Source organism: Anomaloglossus baeobatrachus, chromosome 11 (assembly GCF_048569485.1).
Source record: "Anomaloglossus baeobatrachus isolate aAnoBae1 chromosome 11, aAnoBae1.hap1, whole genome shotgun sequence".
Lineage (NCBI taxonomy): Eukaryota > Metazoa > Chordata > Amphibia > Anura > Aromobatidae > Anomaloglossus > Anomaloglossus baeobatrachus.
The window spans coordinates 47720543-47742156 of record NC_134363.1 but is presented as its reverse complement, the minus strand read 5'-3'; the positions used below and the strand labels follow the sequence as shown (position 1 = coordinate 47742156).

The 21614-nt window shown below is 46.3% G+C and overlaps 1 protein-coding gene across 5 annotated transcripts in view; it reads right to left on the bottom strand.

Annotated features, from left to right (window-relative positions):
- Positions 1-266: 266 nt before the first annotated feature.
- The window catches only part of LOC142256871 (sodium-dependent neutral amino acid transporter B(0)AT2-like), a 51414-nt gene continuing 30066 nt past the window's right edge, over positions 267-21614 (bottom strand). For all 5 annotated transcript variants that reach the window (XM_075328818.1, XM_075328816.1, XM_075328820.1 and 2 more), the window contains exons 2-12: positions 17270-17507; positions 14836-14993; positions 12014-12140; positions 11644-11816; positions 9510-9620; positions 9151-9392; positions 7620-7794; positions 7333-7534; positions 6272-6431; positions 3698-3860; positions 267-1936 (exon numbers count right to left, since the gene is read on the bottom strand). In XM_075328818.1, the coding sequence (XP_075184933.1) occupies positions 1619-1936; positions 3698-3860; positions 6272-6431; positions 7333-7534; positions 7620-7794; positions 9151-9392; positions 9510-9620; positions 11644-11816; positions 12014-12140; positions 14836-14993; positions 17270-17456 (2016 nt within the window). In that variant the 5' untranslated portion in view covers positions 17457-17507 and the 3' untranslated portion in view covers positions 267-1618. The remainder of the gene's footprint in view (positions 1937-3697; positions 3861-6271; positions 6432-7332; positions 7535-7619; positions 7795-9150; positions 9393-9509; positions 9621-11643; positions 11817-12013; positions 12141-14835; positions 14994-17269; positions 17508-21614) is intronic.

The window sequence follows — 21614 nt, the reverse complement described above, 5'->3', positions numbered from 1 at the left end:
TATATCTATCTATATATATATATATATATATATATATATATATATATATATATATATATATATATATATATATATATATATATAAAAAAAAGCACTCCCAACATGCGGTCTGAACAGGTGCAAAACTGGACATGACATAGTAACAAGAAAAGACAGTTGCAGTCTGAAGTTAAAGCATTACATAGTGCAACTGTCTTTTTTTGTTATAGAACTAGTCCATCTAAACAGGGATTCAAGGAAAAAATAATTAATGACTTGATGGCGAATCATGAAAGCATATAATTTATTACAAAAATGCACATTGATGTCCAGTCACACATTAAACTTCAGTCATATGTGGACAGGTTACAGTGATTGGGCGACGTGTCCCCGGGTCACACAGACTTTGCACCTTTAGGAATGCATTGAGTTGAAAAGTATTAGAGCTGAAAAAATTAGGACAGCCCCATTCCCACGTGGCGGACATATTGCAGCAATTTCTCCGCCGAAAAGTCAGGTCCGTTAGTTTGGATTTGCCACTTGTGAATAGACCCTTTTTTGAAGATGAGATGAATGGACAAAGTCATATGTGTATATTCATGGCCGGAGTACGGACCGACCGCGGGTCTCCTGACCCCGAACTGAGCAGCCAATGAAGTTGATGATTTTGGGTCAGGACGAGTGTGGCCAGTCCGGACATTTAGGTGAATGAATGGTGTGCTCACACGTAGCTGAAATTTCTGTCCAGATTCGAAAGCAGCAGCGAGTCAATTATTTCTGTGTGTTTTTAGAGCAGATTTAACCCTTTGCAATGCAAATCCGTTGTAGGACCCCAAATCCACGAGACACTTCATGGTCGGGAGGCGAAGAGTGAGTAAACCAAACACATCAAGCACCATGATTGGCAGAGAACCGAGGATCCCTCTTGTACAATACAGACCTGGGCGCGCGTCGTACATGACACTGAGGACTTCCACAATGGCTCGCGGGACGAATAAAATCAAAAAACCTTACGCTATAAAAAAAAAGGACACATTATTTACACCTAAAAGCCATAAATAATACTATCTACAGGTCCATCCGAATATTCTAGTACCGGTCCGGCAATAATCGATAATCCGTTTGTTCTTCAGTATTATCTTTCAAGCATTTTGAAAAGAAAAAAAAAGAGAAAAAAGAGAAATAAAAAAAAATATCATATATAATATATGTATATATATAGTCTCTTTTATCGCGAATTAATAAAAAGTACACATGACATACGGTGCAATACAAAGATGTTGTAACAGGTAGGTCCCATCCTGATAGGATCAGTAACATGAAAAGTAAGATGGCGCTGACCATCACCAGATCCGCTCCCGGCGCCGGGTAAAGGCTCCTCCGATCCGGTGATAAGTGCTGAGTGTTTGCTGTTTTATCAACTTGTTCCACTGGGGGGAGAGAGGTAGGAACTGCAAATACTGGCGGCAGCAGCTGAGGCCGAGCAGGACCCGGCCCCCGGTTCGTTGGCACAGTATGATTTTCAATATGGCACCACTGTGACCGGTAAACCCCCGGCTGGTCCGCTGGGCACCACCTGAATGATCGGATATCATGTGAAGGTGCTTCAGTGATCTTGATCTAGTCCTAGTCCCTGCGTTCATCCCGTTACATCGTCATTGTCCTCCTCATCTCCATCGTTGAGCAGCTGGCCGCTCTCGGCCAAATCTTCCATCTCCACGTGTAGGTAGCCGTTGCCGCACCTTGGGGTGCCCTCACCGATGGGTTCCAGCACCTCGTCCACAGTACAGCCCGGTGTGTACTCGCACTGCCCGTACGTCTTTGACTTCCGCCTCTTTAACCAGTCTTGTATGGTTTCACTCAGGAGTACCCAAGGGATGGGCAAGGAGGCCAATATCATCAAGCTGATCAGCATGCCCAGCGCCCACGGGGGATACTGCAACTTCTCTTCTGCTGCCTAAAAATGCAATATACACTCGTTAGTAATAGCTTTGTGACACCCATCCCCAACATAATAAACTACATAACATCCAAAGTGACTGAAGAAGACCCCTTTCCCTTTGTGTAAACACTAAAGTCCAAACAGCCATGCTCAGTGTCATCTCCAATCCCGTCTGTTTCAGTCCACTTAACTCCTTCACGACCTATGACATAAAAGGTATGTCATACATCAGGTCTATCCCTTTAATGTGGACTTGGGTGGCGAGCCCAAATGTTTCCCCACACGTCGACGGATCCGATCAGCCAACATGTGCAGCTAACAGGCGCAGGTGGATCAAAGATCCACTTGCGCCTGTTAACTAGATACCGTATTTTTCGGATTATAAGATGCACTTTTCCTCCCAAAAATTTGGGAGGAAAACGAGGCGTGCGTCTTATAATCCAAATGCAGCTTACCAGGAAATGGTAGAGAGGGGTCACAGGAGGCGGGGGCAATGCTGCGATCGATGAGGCAGGGGCCATCTTGAAAATGGCAGTGCTGGCTTCAAATAATGGCGCCCGGAGTCGGCACATACACAGATTGAGCACTCAGCTCAAGATCTCATCTGCACACGTGCTGACTCCAGCCCACTGATCTCCCAGCAGCGGACATAAGGAACATGGCTCCCGGAGGTGGCGCGTGCGCAGATGAGATCTCAGCTAGTCATTGAGCCAATGGCTCAGTCTGTGCACGTGCTGACTCCCATTGCCATTTCTTTGAAGCCTGGATGTTGTTGCCTGCCTCCCAGCGCCTATACTGAGCATCTGGGACACCCGCCCCACCACCCAAGCCAGCATCTGGGACACCCGCTGCACCGCCTGGAGTGAGCATCTGGGACACCCGCTGCACCGCCTGGAGTGAGCATCTGGGACACCCGCTGCACCGCCTGGAGTGAGCATCTGGGACACCCGCAGCACCGCCTGGAGTGAGCATCTGGGACACCCACCGCATCGCCCGGAGCGAGCATCTGGGACACGCGCAGCACTGCCTGGAGTGCGCATCTGGGACACCCGCAGCACCGCCTGGAGTAAGCATCTGGGACAACTGCTGCACCGCCTGGAGTGAGCATCTGGGACAACTGCTGCACCGCCTGGAGTGAGCATCTGGGACACCAGCAGCACTGCCCGGAGCGAGCATCTGGGACACCCGCAGCACTGCCCGGAGCGAGCATCTGGGACATCCGCAGCACTGCCCGCAGCATAGTCCTACTCCAGCACCGCCCATTCCTCCTGTGACCCTGCTCACCACATGTGCCACCCCCCTACCAGTAAGACACCACCGGATTATAAGACGCACCCATTTTTTTTTACCTCTAAATTTGGGGTGCGTCTTATAATCCGGTGCGTCTTATAAATCAAAAAATATGACAGCGGGATCTAATGTGCGCCGGTGTGGAGCTCATGATTCCCCACCGTCTTTGGCAGACCAGTGATGTGATCGCGGGGCGCCGATGGAATATCATGACAGTTCCTGCCGAGTGCCGGTATTCACGGATCAGTATTTCTGCAGTACAGAGCGGTGCTGACGCTGAGGCCCTGATCTGTACAGCACAAGCGATCGGACTATAATCGGCTTAAAGTTCCCTAAGGGGGACTAGTAAAAAAAAAAACAATGGTGAAACCCATGTTTGAGACATCTAAACTGCCCCGGGTGTGCGGAGGATTACCAAAATGATCTGATTACCGGACTTGTCCGCTCTCGCCATGATCCCAGTATGGCACGGCGGCGCCGTCTTACCTTCTCCATGCTCCAGGACTGATACGTGGGGTACTCGATGCACATCCTGATCAGACTGGCGAGTAATAGCCCGATCATGGCCAGGATGCTGAAGTACTGCCACATGTACTTGTACAGCCGCCACGGACGGTAGCCCAGCATTCCCTCAATGTCGTCCATAAATCTGAAAACAAATGAGAAAAGGTAAGTCACACGTCCATCTTTCTGCCCTACCTTGATTTTTTTCCTTTTACCATTTATTTGGGGGCTAAAATCATTTTTTGCAGATGGGTTTTATTAAAAATGTAGCTTTTTACAACCTCTTTGTTTCGCTGCATGTATTCTGTGGCTGTAAATCCACAGAGAGGAGTTAGATGCCCCATAGCAATCTGAATGAGCTCGCTGATGGATTCTCAGTTGACTCCTTCTGCAGCCAGAAACAAGTATAGAAAGCAAATGGTGCATTTTTTTTAATGGAACCCAATTGTAAAAGTGATTTTTAGCCAAAAACACACGCAGGTAAGTAAGAAAGGTACAGAACACAGAGATTCCTCTGTTTTTGACTGTAAAAAAAAAAAAAAAAAAAAAGACGAAAAACCCACAACTTGTCAGTAAACAGAAAAATATTACTTATGTGGATTTAGTATTATTTATTTTATTTTTAAGTTTGTATTGTGGCGTCGTATACTTAGGATTTTATATGACAGGCAGAATTGAGGCGGTATTATATTTGGCATTTTGAGATCTGCCGCCATCTGGTGGCCAAGTGCTAATATACACACACATACATACACTACTCACAAAACATTAAGGTGAAGTCTCAGGATGACCCTAAAATGCCCTCTAACCTTTTCCGGTGACCTTAATGTGATCTTCTCTAATCTTTTAGGCGCACATGCCCAACTGTTCATTGTTTCAGGACTTTTTGCACAACTTGCTGTTCTCTAACAAAGAGTTTAATGGCAAAATTTACTCCATTAATCTCCCAATACATTTTGAGGTTCAATTAGTATTGATATTAAACCGTCCTCCTCATCATGAGACCAAGACGACACCTAATAATTGATCAGCAGTACAGCGCCATTGCGAGGCCTCAAGCAGGGATGTTCTCAGACGAAAGTAGTCACTGAGCTTAGAGTGTCACCAGTAGGTTGTACAGAGATACAGAGAGACTGGAAGAGACACAGGAAGGCAGAGAAGTGGACGTCCTTTGGCAACATCCAAGACTGATGACCGCTTCATTGAGAACAATGCCCTGCAGAACCGGATGATGAATGCCACACAACTCCAGGCACATTTAAGGGAGGTGAGAGGCACCAAGTGTCACATCAGACCATTCAAAACCATTTATATCAGTGTGATCTGCATGCTAGATGACCTGAAAGGTTACTGACCACACCACCAGGCCCAGGCGTCATCTACATACCTGACCACACCACCAGGCACAGGCGTCATCTACATACCTGACCACACCACCAGGCACAGGCATCATCTACGTACCTGACCACACCACCAGGCACAGGCGTCATCTACATACCTGACCACACCACCAGGCACAGGCATCATCTACGTACCTGACCACACCACCAACCACAGGCGCCATCTACGTACCTGACCACACCACCAGGCACAGGCATCATCTACGTACCTGACCACACCACCAACCACAGGCGCCATCTACGTACCTGACCACACCACCAGGCACAGATGTCATCTACATACCTGACCACACCACCAGGCACAGGCGCCATCTACGTACCTGACCACACCACCAGGCACAGATGTCATCTACGTACCTGACCACACCACCAGGCACAGGCGTCATCTACACTGGACCAGGGACCAGTGGCCTACATGCTGGCCATTGATGAAAGTAAATTCATGCTGAGAAGAAATGATGGCTGCCAACAATGATGAAGACGTGAAGGAGAGTGCTGTCCATCAGCCACTGTTGTCACCAGACGAGCCTTTGGTGGTGGTGTTACTGTGGGCCAGTGTGTCTAGTCAGTACAGAATGACCCTACACTGTGTGATTACTACAGTGACAGCCCCTACTCCTGGAATAACATCATTAATCCAGACATTGTCCCTCCGCATGAACAGCAACGGCCTAATGTCATCTTCATGGAGGACAATGCTCCAGCTCATAGAGGTCACATCATTAGGGAACGGCTGCTAGAGACTGGGGAACCTCAAATGAAGCGGCTGCACTTTCTCCAGACCTGAACCCCATAGAAAACCTATGGGATCAGCTAAGTCGCCAAGTAGAGGCCGTAACTCTGTACCCCAAAACCTCAATGACCTGAGGGCCGCCCTTCAAGAAGAGTTGGATGCCATGCCTCAGCAGACAATAACTCCACTTGTGACCAGCAGGAGGCGTCATCATTGTCAGCTAGAATTGATGCCCAAGGCCACATGACAAGTTATTGAGACAGTCTGACTTTCCTGAGAGAGGCTAAAACACACACACACAGATATCTATCTCTATCTATATTTTCAGTCTCAATGATTAATGGGACCCCAGGAATACATGTACCCTACGATAATCAGTGTAGGATCAAACGAATAATATAACAATAGGATAAAGATGGGTACCTGTCCGCCCCGTACACCCAGGCCACGGCCACATTCTCAGCTATCACCACAAGGATGAGAGGCAGGGTGGCCGAATAGTCGTCGAACATGGAGACGAAATAGGATCCAGATCGCTGAATGAAGATCAATCCAATCAAGAAACCAGATACACAGCAGAAAACTAAAACGGGCAAGAAACACAACGTGAATGAAAGGAAGAACAGAATTCATATGTAATACAGAGGAAGTCCCCCTTATAGGAAGGGGTCTCAGCTACCAGACCACCATAAAGAGAAACTGCTATGTCCCTGTGTCAGAGGTTTGTTGAATTTCCAAAATCAAACTCCGCATGATACGCCATCTTCGTTTGATTGTGGTGGTCCAACTGCTGGGAGCCCTGATCGAACCTCAAAATAAAGTAGTAGCGGTGCTGTTTTCGATCTCCAAGGACCAAAAACAAACGTGTTACTGATATGTCCTTGTGTCAGAAGTTTGTTAAATGTAGATCAAACTTCGCATGATACGCCATCTTTTTCTGATTGTGGTGGTCTGACTGCTGGGATCCCTGATCAATCCTCAAAATAAAAAAGTAGTAGCGGTGCTGTTTGCGATCTCCGAGTACCAATAACAAATGTGTTACTGATATGTCCTTGAGTCAGAAGTTCGTTAAATTCAGAAGTTCAAACTCTGCATGATGCGCCATCTTTTTCTGATTGTGGTGGTCTGACTGCTGGTATCCCTGATCGATCCTCAAAATAGAAAAGTAGTAGTGGTGCTGTTTTCGATCTCCGAGCACCAAAAATAAACGTGTTGTTACTTGGGGGATCGAAATAAAGTAACTAATTGAATTCTAATAGTGCTATCACTTTGCCTGAAGACTTATACCTTTTATTAAGTTGGGGTTTTTTTGTTGTCTTTCTTTTTTGCCAGCTGCCATCATACCCATTATTGACACTTACTTTAATAAGGAAGCATAACCCCCTCCCCCCACCCAAGCTGGGACAGAACAGATGCTGATGTGAATGGTGACAATCTCCGTACCGCCTTACGGAATATGTCGGCAACATAAATAAAGTTCTCACTTGTGAATAGGGATTTCCTCTTGCGTAGACACGAGAAGTTGTCGAGCAGCGGGGTGATGATTCCTTGCATGTTTCCGAACATAGTGCTGAGACCCAGGTTCAGCAACATGAGGAAAAATAATAACGACCAAAATGGGGAGGCGGGAAAACGGGTCATTGCTTCCGTGAAGGCGATGAACGCCAGGCCCGTCCCTTGTACACCCTGCAAAGGGAAGAGAGCGGAAAGTTTACCCCAAAAAAATATCAAAAATAGGCGCACATAAGCGCGTCACGGAGAAGTCTCGCACCTTGTTCATCTCGTCTTCTATCCGGCAATTAGTGATGCCGAGTTGTGCCAGGTCGGTCACGTTGTCCGTTCTCGTGTACCAGTCGCTGTACTCCGCACTGGTCAGGTTCTCCAATGGTGCGGGAAGGTCAAAGGAAATGCCAAATTTGAGCAAATCTCTGATCTTATCCTGGTTTCTGGAAAAATTAGAGGAAAAAAAGTGAAATACGTGTGTGCAATAAAACAATCACCCCCATCATCCTTCAATCCAAGAGCGTCGCAGGCAAAGCTGGCGAGTAGGCAAGGGTGTGATATAGGGAACCTATGGCTTCGGTATTGACCATCTATCCCTATCCAGGACCCCCACCGATCAGCTATTTGCTCCAACGGCCGCTATGTAAACACATTGCACAGCGCTGCACTGCACAGCTCCATGCGGCTGCTGCAGAACAGCTTGGATTCTCTTTAAAGACAGGTCGTTATGTTGTCAGTGCAAAGTGTGTGGTTATTTTATACTGGGCAAGTCCTCAGGGGTGGGAGGTGAGCAGTGTGTATTCATATCACATAGTCATCCGTTAGGTGACACTTATTGCACCCGGATCCTCCATATACATGCACTCTCAGTTTGTCAGAGAGTGCATATGCCTGCATTAGGGAGGAGTGAGCTGCCATCGGGCATTGAAACTCCCCAAGCCCGATGCTTCTTTACCCCAACATTTTCTGCGAGGGCACAGCCCCAGGAGACTCCGCTTCCGCGAGGGCACAGCCCCAGGAGACTCCGGTGCGGCGAGGGCACAGCCCCAGGAGACTCCGCTTCCGCGAGGGCACAGCCCCAGGAGACTCCGCTTCCGCGAGGGCACAGCCCCAGGAGACTCCGCTTCCGCGAGGGCACAGCCCCAGGAGACTCCGCTTCCGCGAGGGCACAGCCCCAGGAGACGCCGCTTCCGCGAGGGCACAGCCCCAGGAGACGCCGCTTCCGCGAGGGCAGAGCCCCAGGAGACTCCGCTTCCGCGAGGGCAGAGCCCCAGGAGACTCAGCTTCCGCGAGGGCACAGCCCCAGGAGACTCAGCTTCCGCGAGGGCACAGCCCCAGGAGACGCCGCTTCCGCCAGGGCAGAGCCCCAGGAGACGCCGCTTCCGCCAGGGCAGAGCCCCAGGAGACGCCGCTTCCGCCAGGGCAGAGCCCCAGGAGACGCCGCTTCCGCCAGGGCAGAGCCCCAGGAGACGCCGCTTCCGCCAGGGCAGAGCCCCAGGAGACGCCGCTTCCGCCAGGGCAGAGCCCCAGGAGACGCCGCTTCCGCCAGGGCAGAGCCCCAGGAGACTCCGCTTCCGCGAGGGCAGAGCCCCAGGAGACTCCGCTTCCGAGAGGGCAGAGCCCCAGGAGACTCCGCTTCCGAGAGGGCAGAGCCCCAGGAGACTCCGCTTCCGAGAGGGCAGAGCCCCAGGAGACTCCGCTTCCGAGAGGGCAGAGCCCCAGGAGACTCCGCTTCCGCGAGGGCAGAGCCCAGGAGACCCTTATACACATTAGCAGCAATGAGAAAAAGACCCACTTACTCCAAAAAACACTGTTGTGCAATATCATGTGCGCGAAATCCCAGAACAGCGAAGACGACCAGTGTTGCCAGAATGGAGGTCATGAAGTTGATAAAAGACACCAGGATGGCATCGAAGTGGCAGTTGTTCAGCCGATCATTGTAGCTGGAGTAGGCGATCACGCTCCCGAATCCGAGGCCTAACGCAAAGAAGACCTGGGTGGCCGCCTGCCGCCAAACCTGGATGTTCCCCCAGATTTCCAGCTGAAAAGGGGAAAGAAAACATAACATTTTCTGGAATTATAAGAATTAGTAGCCCCCGTGCATCTCCTCCGTGGAGATCGGACAGGAGGGGCGCAATGTATATTCCCCAAACCGCACCTTTGGTGTAAACATGATTCGGATCCCGTCCATGGCACCGTCCAGAAGAAGCCCGCGGATGAGGAAACAGACCAGGACGACGTAGGGAAAGATGGAGCTGAAGTACATCACCTGAAGACACAGGAGCAAGCGGAGGTCAGAAGATTCTCAACTGCTCTGTAACCCTCTACAAATGCTAATAAATGTTATTGGCGTCATCAAGACCTGAGGAATCCGGCTGCCACAACGAGCGCCGGAGAAACAAAACCCAATGGTGGAATATTTCTTTTATTTTTTTTTCACCATTTTACGCACATGGAATGAAAGAAAGAAAAAGAAAGAAAGAAAAAAAAAGAAAAAGAAAGAAAGAAAGAAAAAAAGAAAAAGTGAAAGAGAGAAAGAAAAAAGAGAAGGAAGGAGAAAAAAAAAGAAAGAAAGAAAGATAAGGAAAGAAAGAGAAAAGGAAAGAAAAAAAGAAGGAAAGCAAACAAAAGAAAAAGAGTGAAAGAGAAAGAAAGAAAAAGAAAGAGAAAGAAAGGAAAAAAAAGAGGAGAGATAAGGAAATAGAGAAAAGGAAAGAAAGAAAAAGAAAGAAAAAAAAGAAGGAAAGCAAATGAAAGAGAGATAGAAAGAAAGTCAGACAGAGAGAGAGAGAGAGAGAGAGAGAGAGAGAGAGAGAGAAAGTTAAAAAAAAAAAAAACACAACAAAAAGAGGAAGAGAGAAAGATAAAGAAAGGTGAGGAAAGAAAGAAGGAAAGAAAATGAAAGAAAGTCAGACAAAGAGAGAGAAAGAAGTAAAAAAAAAAAAAGGGAAGAAAGAACGAAAGAAAGATGAGGAAAGACCGAAAGAAAGAAAAAGACAGACAGACAGAAAGAAAGAAAGTGAAAAAAAAAAACAAAAAAGAGAGGAAGAGAAAGAAAAAGAATGGTAAGGAAAGAAAGAACAAAAGAAAGGAAGAAGGAAAGAAAATGAAAGAAAGAAAAAGAAAGTCAGACAGACAAAGAGTGAAAGAAGTAAAAATAAAAAAAAAAGGGAAGAAAAACGAAAGAAAGATAAGGAAAGAAAGAACAAAAGAAAGAAAAAATAAATAAATAAATAAAGAAAGAAAGAAAGAAAGAACAAAGAGAAAGAAACGTAATGAAAGAAAGAACAAAAAGAAAGAAAGGAAAGAAGATGAAAGAATGAAAGATGAGGAAAAAAAAGAAAGAACGAATGAATGAAAATGAAAGAAAGAAGGAAAGAAAGTCAGACAGAGAGACAGAAAGAAGAAAAATTAAAGGAAAGAAAGAAAGAAAGAAAGAAAGAAAGAAAGAAAGAAAGAAAGAAAGAAAGAAAGAAAGAAAGAAAGAAAGAAAGAAAGAAAGAAGGAAAGAAAGAAAGTCAGACAAAGATAGTCAAAGAAGTAAAAATAAAAAAAGGGAAGAAAACGAAAGAAAGATAAGGAAAGAAAGAGCAAAAGAAAGATAAGGAAAGAAAGACAGAAAGAAAAAAAAAAAAAAGAAAGAAAGAAACAGAGAGAAAGAAAGAAAAAGAGAGAGAAAGGTAAGGAAAGAAAGAAGAAAAAGAAAGAAAGAAAAGAAGGAAAGAAGATGAAAGAATGAAAGATAAGGAAAAAAAAAGAAAAAGAATGAACGAATGAAAATGTATGTAAAGCGCTGTGGAATTAATAGCACTATATAAATGAGTAAATTATTATTATTATAAAATGAAAGAAAGAAAGATAGAAAATGAAAGAAAGACAGGCAGAGAGAGAGAGAAAGAAAAAAAAGAAAAAGAAAAAGAAAAAGATAAATATAGAGAGAAAAAGTATTAGCTGCTTATCCGTGTAGCATGGAGGAGTAAGGCTGTGTGCACACGGTGCATTTTTACATTCAGATGTTGCTGCGTGTTTTGCGGCCTCTGCCTGCCTATCCTGAGTCCAGCAGTCTATGAGATTTCTGAACTGTGTGCGCACGTTGCTTTATTTTCTTTGCAGATTTGGTGCAGATAATCTGCGGCGTGTGAATTATTGGGGCGTTTTTTCCTGCATTTTTTTAGCCCTTCCAACCAATGTCTTTGGTGCTTTTTTCCGCCAGAAGGCGCAGATTTCATGCAGAAGCTTTCTGCGGCGTGTGCACACAGCCTTGGTGGGAATGTGAGCAGGTCTCTTCTTACTTTCCCGGAAGACTTGATTCCTTTGATCATCCCTCCGCACACGAGGAACCAGGCGAAGAACAGACATCCGGTCATGGGCCAGTTCATTTCGGAGGGCCCGATGGAGTCGGTGATGTCCAGAGCCTTCCGGTACCAGAAGTAGGTGGTGGCCGAGCTCTTGGCACACTCGGATTCTATAACACAGCGAGAACGTTATTACCTGAAGGGCTGGAGACCCCAGAACAGACGCCGTGTGACAGAGTCTTAAAGGGGTATTCTCAAATATGGAAGGGTTTGCGGGAAATGAGGGTTGTCGAGTTTCCCGGTACTCAACCCCTTTAAAAGACACTTTGGGCTCCTGGTACAGTCTCCCCCTCCTCGCTGTACATACCTGCGTGGGTCTCGTTGGTCAGGACAGGGCATTTTTGCCATGGCAGCGGGTACTGGAAAGAATTGAACATGTAGAACAGACTCCATCCGATGATGACGTTGTAGTAAAGAGCTACGAAGGAGCAGACCTAAGTGAGGGGAGGAAGACGAGGGGTGTTAGCTACAGGTTATGCTGCCATGTAATACTACGTTTCTCCACCAGGGGGCGCTGCAGTGACAGGGAGCGGAGAGGCGCAGCTTTCTCCACAAGGGGTCGCTGCAGTGATAGGGAGCAGAGATGCACAGCTTTCTCCACCAGGGGTCACTACAGTGATAGGGAGCGGAGGCACAGCTTTCTCCACCAGGGGGCGCTGCAGTGATAGGGAGCGGAGGCACAGCTTTCTCCACCAGGGGTCACTACAGTGATAGGGAGCGGAGGCACAGCTTTCTCCACCAGGGGGCGCTGCAGTGATAGGGAGCGGAGGCACAGCTTTCTCCACCAGGGGTCACTACAGTGATAGGGAGCGGAGGCACAGCTTTCTCCACCAGGGGGCGCTGCAGTGATAGGGAGCAGAGATGCACAGCTTTCTCCACCAGGGGTCACTACAGTGATAGGGAGCGGAGGCACAGCTTTCTCCACCAGGGGTCTCTGCAGTGACAGGGAGCGGAGAGGCGCAGCTTTCTCCACCAGGGAGCGCTGTTGTGATAGGGAGCAGAGATGCACAGCTTTCTCCACCAGGGGGCGCTGCAGTGATAGGGAGCAGAGAGGCGCAGCTTTCTCCACCAGGGAGCGCTGCAGTGATAGGGAGCAGAGATGCACAGCTTTCTCCACCAGGGAGCGCTGTTGTGATAGGGAGCAGAGATGCACAGCTTTCTCCACCAGGGGGCGCTGCAGTGATAGGGAGCGGAGGCACAGCTTTCTCCACCAGGGGGCGCTGCAGTGATAGGGAGCAGAGATGCACAGCTTTCTCCACCAGGGGGCGCTGCAGTGATAGGGAGCAGAGATGCACAGCTTTCTCCACCAGGGGTCACTACAGTGATAGGGAGCGGAGGCACAGCTTTCTCCACCAGGGGTCACTACAGTGATAGGGAGCGGAGGCACAGCTTTCTCCACCAGGGGGCGCTGCAGTGATAGGGAGCAGAGATGCACAGCTTTCTCCACCAGGGGGTGCTGCAGTGATAGGGAGCGGAGATGCACAGCTTTCTCCACCAGGGGGCGCTGCAGTGATAGGGATCGGAGATGCACAGCTTTCTCCACCAGGGGTCGCTGCAGTGACAGGGAGCGGAGAGGCGCAGCTTTCTCCACCAGGGGTCGCTGCAGTGATAGGGAGCAGAGATGCACAGCTTTCTCCACCAGGGAGCGCTGTTGTGATAGGGAGCAGAGATGCACAGCTTTCTCCACCAGGGGGCGCTGCAGTGATAGGGAGCAGAGATGCACAGCTTTCTCCACCAGGGAGCGCTGTTGTGATAGGGAGCAGAGATGCACAGCTTTCTCCACCAGGGGGTGCTGCAGTGATAGGGAGCGGAGATGCACAGCTTTCTCCACCAGGGGGCGCTGCAGTGATAGGGAGCAGAGATGTACAGCTTTCTCCACCAGGGGGCGCTGCAGTGATAGGGAATGGAGATGCACAGCTTTCTCCACCAGGGGGCGCTGCAGTGATAGGGAGCAGAGATGCACAGCTTTCTCCACCAGGGGACGCTGTTGTGATAGGGAGCAGAGATGCACAGCTTTCTCCACCAGGGGACGCTGCAGTGATAGGGAATGGAGATGCACAGCTTTCTCCACCAGGGGTCGCTGCAGTGACAGGGAGCGGAGAGGCGCAGCTTTCTCCACCAGGGGTCGTTGCAGTGATAGGGAGCAGAGATGCACAGCTTTCTCCACCAGGGGTCACTACAGTGATAGGGAGCGGAGGCACAGCTTTCTCCACCAGGGGTCTCTGCAGTGACAGGGAGCGGAGAGGCGCAGCTTTCTCCACCAGGGGTCGCTGCAGTGATAGGGAGCAGAGATGCACAGCTTTCTCCACCAGGGGTCGCTGCAGTGATAGGGAGCAGAGATGCACAGCTTTCTCCACCAGGGGGTGCTGCAGTGATAGGGAGCGGAGATGCACAACTTTCTCCACCAGGGGGCGCTGCAGTGATAGGGAGCGGAGAGGCGCAGCTTTTTCCACCAGGGGGTGCTGCAGTGATAGGGAGCGGAGATGCACAGCTTTCTCCACCAGGGGGCGCTGCAGTGATAGGGAGCGGAGAGGCGCAGCTTTTTCCACCAGGGGGCGCTGCAGTGATAGGGAGCAGAGATGCACAGCTTTCTCCACCAGGGAGCGCTGTTGTGATAGGGAGCAGAGATGCACAGCTTTCTCCACCAGGGAGCGCTGTTGTGATAGGGAGCAGAGATGCACAGCTTTCTCCACCAGGGGTCGCTGCAGTGATAGGGAGCAGAGATGCACAGCTTTCTCCACCAGGGGACGCTGTTGTGATAGGGAGCAGAGATGCACAGCTTTCTCCACCAGGGGACGCTGCAGTGATAGGGAATGGAGATGCACAGCTTTCTCCACCAGGGGGCGCTGCAGTGATAGGGAGCGGAGGCACAGCTTTCTCCACCAGGGGGCGCTGCAGTGATAGGGATCGGAGAGGCGCAGCTTTCTCCACCAGGGGTCGCTGCAGTGATAGGGAGCAGAGATGCACAGCTTTCTCCACCAGGGGGCGCTGTTGTGATAGGGAGCAGAGATGCACAGCTTTCTGTACCTGGGGTTGCTTTGAAGTGTGGATGATCGGAGCTGATTTCTAGGGTCTTCTGAACCATTTGCGACTGTGTCCAGATTTCATATTTCTGGGGCTGTGACTTACCACGCAACTAGCAAAGCCGATCCCAGCTAACCGAGGGTTAATGTGCTTCCAGACCCCGATGCTTCCCTGACGAATACTCTGCCCGGCAGCCAGCTCCAAGAAGAAGAGGGGGATGCCGACGAGGAGGAGTAACAGGAAGTACAGTAATAAGAAGGCCCCTGCAAGACAAAGAACGGACAGCGATGTGATCACAGCAAATCAGCCAGTCTAGCAAAGCATCCCATCAGTCATCAGACCATCCTGAAAAAAGTTATTCATCTTTGGAAACCCTATTTTTTTTCTTAATTCTATGTATTTGGGGCTAAAAATCATTTTTGTAATTGGGATTCATTAAAAATGTTGCATTGTTTACCTTCTATAGCAGAATGAGTTAGCTGAGAATCTGTCAGTGAGCTCGCTCTGGTGCTCCTTTTCTGAGCTCCTCTCAGTTTCTTTTTCTTAAATATATTTATTCAGAGCTAAAAATCATTTTTGTAATTGGGTTTTATTAAAAATGTTGCATTGTTTCCCTTCTATAGCACAATGAGTTAACTGAGAATCTGTCAGTGAGCTCGCTCCGATTTTTTTTCCCCCGAGTTCCTCTCCGTTTGCCTTCTAAAGCTTCTGTGCTGCACAGTTTCTTATTTCTTATATATATATATATATATATATATATATATATATATATATATATATATATATATATATATATATATATATATATACAATTGGTTTCATTAAAACTTTTGCAAAGTTTGCCTTCTATAGCAGAATGAGTTAACTGAGAATCTCTCAGTGAGCTTGCTCTGAGTCTTGTTTTGAGCTCATCATAGTTTACATTCTAAAGCATCTGTGCTCTCACTGTCTTTTGCTGGCTGCAGAATGAGCTAGCTGAGAATCTGTCAGTGAGCTCGCTCTGATGATCATTTTCTGAGCTCCTGTCAGCTGATTTATGACCACAGACCAAATCAAAGTATAATGTGGAAGGAAATAAAAAGCCTGTAAAAGCCAAAACAATCCAGAATTTTAAATGAAACCCAAAGGCAAAAATGATCTTTTTTTATTGATCTTTCAACATTTAAAGGGATAACAGAAAATTAAAAAAGGAGGGTGGGAAAATGTAAGAAACAATGGGGTAAGTAAGGAAATATATATATATATATATATATATATATAAAATATATATATAAAATATATATATAAACGGCAAAAAAACCCCAAACATACTCACCAAAATGGGGGACATACTCACCAGAATGGGGGACATACTCACCAGAATGGGGGACCTACTCACCAGAATGGGGGACCTACTCACCAAAATGGGGGACCTACTGACCAGAATGGGGGACATACTGACCAGAATGGGGGACATACTGACCAGAATGGGGGACATACTGACCAGAATGGGGGACATACTGACCAGAATGGGGGACATACTGACCAGAATGGGGGACATACTGACCAGAATGGGGGACATACTGACCAGAATGGGGGACATACTGACCAGAATGGGGGACATACTGACCAGAATGGGGGACATACTGACCAGAATGGGGGACATACTGACCAGAATGGGGGACATACTGACCAGAATGGGGGACATACTGACCAGAATGGGGGACATACTGACCAGAATGGGGGACATACTGACCAGAATGGGGGACATACTGACCAGAATGGGGGACATACTGACCAGAAACGGCCCAGAATGGGAACATATACAGCAGAAAGAGGACATATTCACCAGGATTTGGCCATATGTACCAGGAGTGGCCCAGGATGGAAACATATATAGTAGGAAGAGCACATATTCACTAGGATGGGGACCTATATACCAGGATGGGGACCTATATACCAGGATGGGGACATATTGATCAGAATGGGGACATATTGATCAGAATGGGGACATATTGATCAGAATGGGGATGTACTGACCAGAATGGGGACCTATTTAGCAGGAAGAAAACATATTCACCAGGATGGGGACCTATAAACCATGATGGGGACATACTGACCAGAATGGGGACATGTGCATCTATATAGATTTAAGAACCCTACAAGGGCCCATATATCTGACCAACATGCAGGGATGGGGGAGGAGGGGGGGGTTTGTCCAAATTTTGCAAAGGGACCCATCAATCTCTAGTTACGCCACTGCTCTCTTGCCGTGCTGCTGTTTCCATTAACCCCGGATGGACAGACAAGAATATGACTATACATGAGCCTGAACTGTAATAACCCTGGGATTGGATCTATTACACCGCTCACATGGCAAAAAGAAAACCACCCGGAGGGAGTACAGATAGTGTAGGTCAATAAAGGCGTGCACACGTACGGATACATGACGATGGGCTCCTGACTAGGTCCCCGTGCAGGTACTGGTAAGACAAGTTCAGCTGACATTTCGCGTGTGGACGGGCGGTGGCGTGAGCCATACAGACGCCGCAGGTCTTACCTCCTCCATTCTGGTGACACAGGTAAGGGAAGCGCCAGACGTTTCCTAGACCCACAGAGAAGCCGACCTGGGCGAGGATGTACTGCACTTTACTGCCCCACGTGGGGCGGGAGGTGGGCTCCGGTAGCAGATCACGGCTGGACTCCCCTGCGACGCTGCCCTCTAATTCATTTAAGGATTTTTCCATTGGGTGGTGTCACTTTAATGTAGTGTTTGACAACGTCTGTGGCTTTAAAACCTGCAAAAAAATAAATAAAAACATTTTAGAACTTCACTTCTGGGTCAAAAAACATCTGGTCACATGAGAAAGTTAAGTCATTTTGCAAAAAAAAAATAAAAATAAATAGAGAGCACATCCTGCGCTGTGATAGAACTCTGGCATCATTGTAGCAACAATTCAAACGTGTTTCCACGGTAACAGACTACAAACAAACCTTCTGTAGTCAGACTACAGTTATACATTTACCAATTGTATAGCATTAAAGAAATGGAACAGATTAGCAAGAAGACAGGGTCTGATGGCAGGATCCGAACAGACAGCGTTTGCTTGTTGTCTGTTACCATGGAAACGCTTAGCCCTGCAGAGGAGCTGCAGACTATTCCTCCTGTTGGCAATATTTCAGGAATCAAAAGCAGATGAGAGAGTACAACTACACCCATTATTGCCCGCCAGCCACGAAGCAACATTTTTGGCATTTCGAGAGGCATTTCGTAATTAAATTAACCCTTTCCATGCACGTGTCATCCGATTGACTGTATTCTTTCATCGTTTCTGGCCGTGGTTGCTAAGACTCAGGGAAGATTGGATTGTCACAGAGGGCAGGTTAAAGCCGCCTCGTGTGCAATTATGTAGGGATAAAAAAGACTTACATAATTACAAAAAAAAATAAAGAATAAGATTGAATTAAATTAAAAAAATATGGAAAAAAAAAGGAAAAAAATAATTATACGTATTAAATTTTGGACAAGAATGTAAATAAAATGCTAAAAAAAATTAAAACAAAAAATAGGAAAAGTAATAATGATGAAAGCATAAATGCTAAAAAAAAGAAAACTGGGGAAAAAAATAGGAAAAATTATAAAAGCATTAATGCTAAAAAATGTAAATAAAAGAAAAAATTAAATATACATGCATAAAAGCTAAAAAACTAAATTTTATTTTATTTTAAAAAAAAACCCAGACATAATATATGAGCATAAATGCTAAAAAAAAAAAAAAAAGAAAAAAAAAAATAGGAAAAATTAAAAAAAAAGTGCTAAAAAAAGTGGAGAAAAAAAAGAGAAAAAAAAAGGGAAAAATAATTATACAGGCATAAATGTTTAAAATAAAAAATTGAAAAGAAAAAAAGTTCTAAAAGCATAAAAGCAAAAAATGAAAAAAAAAAAAAAAAAAGAAAAAAAAAGTTAAAAATAATTGTACAAGTGAAAAAAAAAGTAAACCTGAAAAATTATACAAACACAAATACTAAAAAAAGCAAACAAAAAAAAGGAAATAAAAGAAAAAAATGGAAAATGATTATTTATACAGACATAAATGCTCAAAAAAAGGGAAAAAAAGTATAAAAAAAGGGAAAAATAATTACAGAAGCATAAATGCTAAAAAAAAGTGAAAAATAAAAAAATATAAAAGAAAAAGGAAAACTAGTTATACAAGCATACATCCTAAAAAAAAAAAAAAAAAGTATAAATATATAAAATTAAATAAAAAATAAGGAAAAAATAATTGTAAAAGCATTATCAATGCTACAAAAGGAAAAAAGGAAAAAAACAAAACAGAATTTTGTTGCACAATGTAAACAGAAGGATATTGGCCAAGTTTCCTAAAAGTAACATGTACTGGGTTATTACAAATTGTCAAGATGACCAGGATGTTATTTGTTTACAGCTTGCCATAAGTATAACGATTATGTGCGGTATTATTGCACCCAGCCCTATTGTAAAGTCTATGAATTGTGCAGCATTATATATATATATATATATATATATATATATATATATATATATATATATATTTTACAGCTCTTCCATAAGTGTAGCTCAGTAGTACGAGAGTTCAACTATTCTTACAATTAAAGGCCCCAAATATATTAAATCTTGATTCTCTTCCCTTCATGTTGGAGAGAACAAAGATTGGGCATGTTGAATTTTCATGCCCGATCCTTGATCCTTTTGTTCTCAGAGGAGGAGTGTGGCAGCGGCTCATCCTCCTCTCCAGGTGGCGGCCGTGTGCAGGGGGCTCACTGGTTGCTCATTTCTGTTGCTCAGCCGGCCCCCTACCAGTCTACACCCCAGCTTGGGTGCCGGCTAATCTACTAATGCGCACAGATTTGGTCACATGCAGACACAGGAAACGCTCTTCTGTGCTGGACACAAGCCGAATGTGGAGCTATTCAAATTTTTCAAACAGGACAACCCCTTTAACAGGCATGGGCTATGAAGGCATGCTGCGGGTTGTACTTTCATGCAGTTCAGATGATCAATGGCTGCAGACTCATAACTAGTGATGAGCGGGCACTACCATGCTCGGGTGTTCAGTACTCGTAACTAGTGATGAGCGGGCACTACCATGCTCGGGTGTTCAGTACTCGTAACTAGTGATGAGCGGGCACTACCATGCTCGGGTGTTCAGTACTCATAACTAGTGATGAGCGGGCACAACCATGCTCGGATGCTCTGTACTCGTAACTAGTGATGAGTGGGCACTACCATGCTCGGGTGCTCAGTACTGGTAACTAGTGATGAGCGGGCACTACCATGCTCGGGTGATCAGCACTCGTAACTAGTGATGAGCGGGCACTACCATGCTCGGGTGGTCAGTACTAGTAACTAGTGATGAGCGGGCACTACCATGCTCGGGTGGTCAGTACTAGTAACTAGTGATGAGCGGGCACTACCATGCTCGGGTGATCAGCACTTGTAACTAGTGATGAGCGGGCACTACCATACTCGGGTGGTCAGTACTAGTAACTAGTGATGAGTGAGCACTACCATGCTCGGGTGGTCAGTACTGGTAACTAGTGATGAGTGGGCACTACCATGCTCGGGTGATCAGCACTCGTAACTAGTGATGAGCGGGCACTACCATACTCGGGTGGTCAGTACTAGTAACTAGTGATGAGTGAGCACTACCATGCTCGGGTGATCAGTACTAGTAACTAGTGATGAGCGGGCACTACCATGCTCGGGTGCTCAGTACTGGTAACTAGTGATGAGTGGGCACTACCATGCTCGGGTGGTCAGTACTGGTAACTAGTGATGAGTGGGCACTACCATGCTCGGGTGGTCAGTACTGGTAACTAGTGATGAGTGGGCACTACCATGCTCGGGTGCTCAGTACTGGTAACTAGTGATGAGTGGGCACTACCATGCTCGGGTGATCAGCACTCGTAACTAGTGATGAGTGGGCACTACCATGCTCGGGTGGTCAGTACTGGTAACTAGTGATGAGTGGGCACTACCATGCTCGGGTGGTCAGTACTGGTAACTAGTGATGAGTGGGCACTACCATGCTCGGGTGCTCAGTACTGGTAACTAGTGATGAGTGGGCACTACCATGCTCGGGTGATCAGCACTCGTAACTAGTGATGAGTGGGCACTACCATGCTCGGGTGGTCAGTACTGGTAACTAGTGATGAGTGGGCACTACCATGCTCGGGTGGTCAGTACTGGTAACTAGTGATGAGTGGGCACTACCATGCTCGGTAGTCATAATGAGCAGTCAGACTCTGCGACGGAATCAACTCGTGTACAGGGTAAAATGGAAGTCAATGGGGAACTCAAGCATTTTTTCAAAAGGTCGTCTGGAAAAAAGCTTCCATTTCCCATTGACTTCCATTATACTTGGGTCAATCACGTCCCAGCATCCGACATACTCATTAAGAGTCCCGACCTCCCAAGCATGGTGGTGCGCGCGCATCACTAGTGGTGATATATATATATACACACAAGTGCATCTCAATAAATTAGAATATCATCAAAAAGTTAATTAATTTCAGTAATACAATACAAAAAGGGAAACGCATATATTATATAGCGTCATTACACAGAGGGATCTATTCCTATATATTATATAGCGTCATTACACACAGAGGGATCTATTTCTATATATTATATAGCGTCATTACACACAGAGGGATATATTCCTATATATTATATAGAGTCATTACACACAGAGGGATCTATTTCTATATATTATATAGCGTCATTACACACAGAGGGATATATTCCTATATATTATATAGAGTCATTACACACAGAGGGATCTATTTCTATATATTATATAGCGTCATTACACACAGAGGGATATATTCCTATATATTATATAGAGTCATTACACACAGAGGGA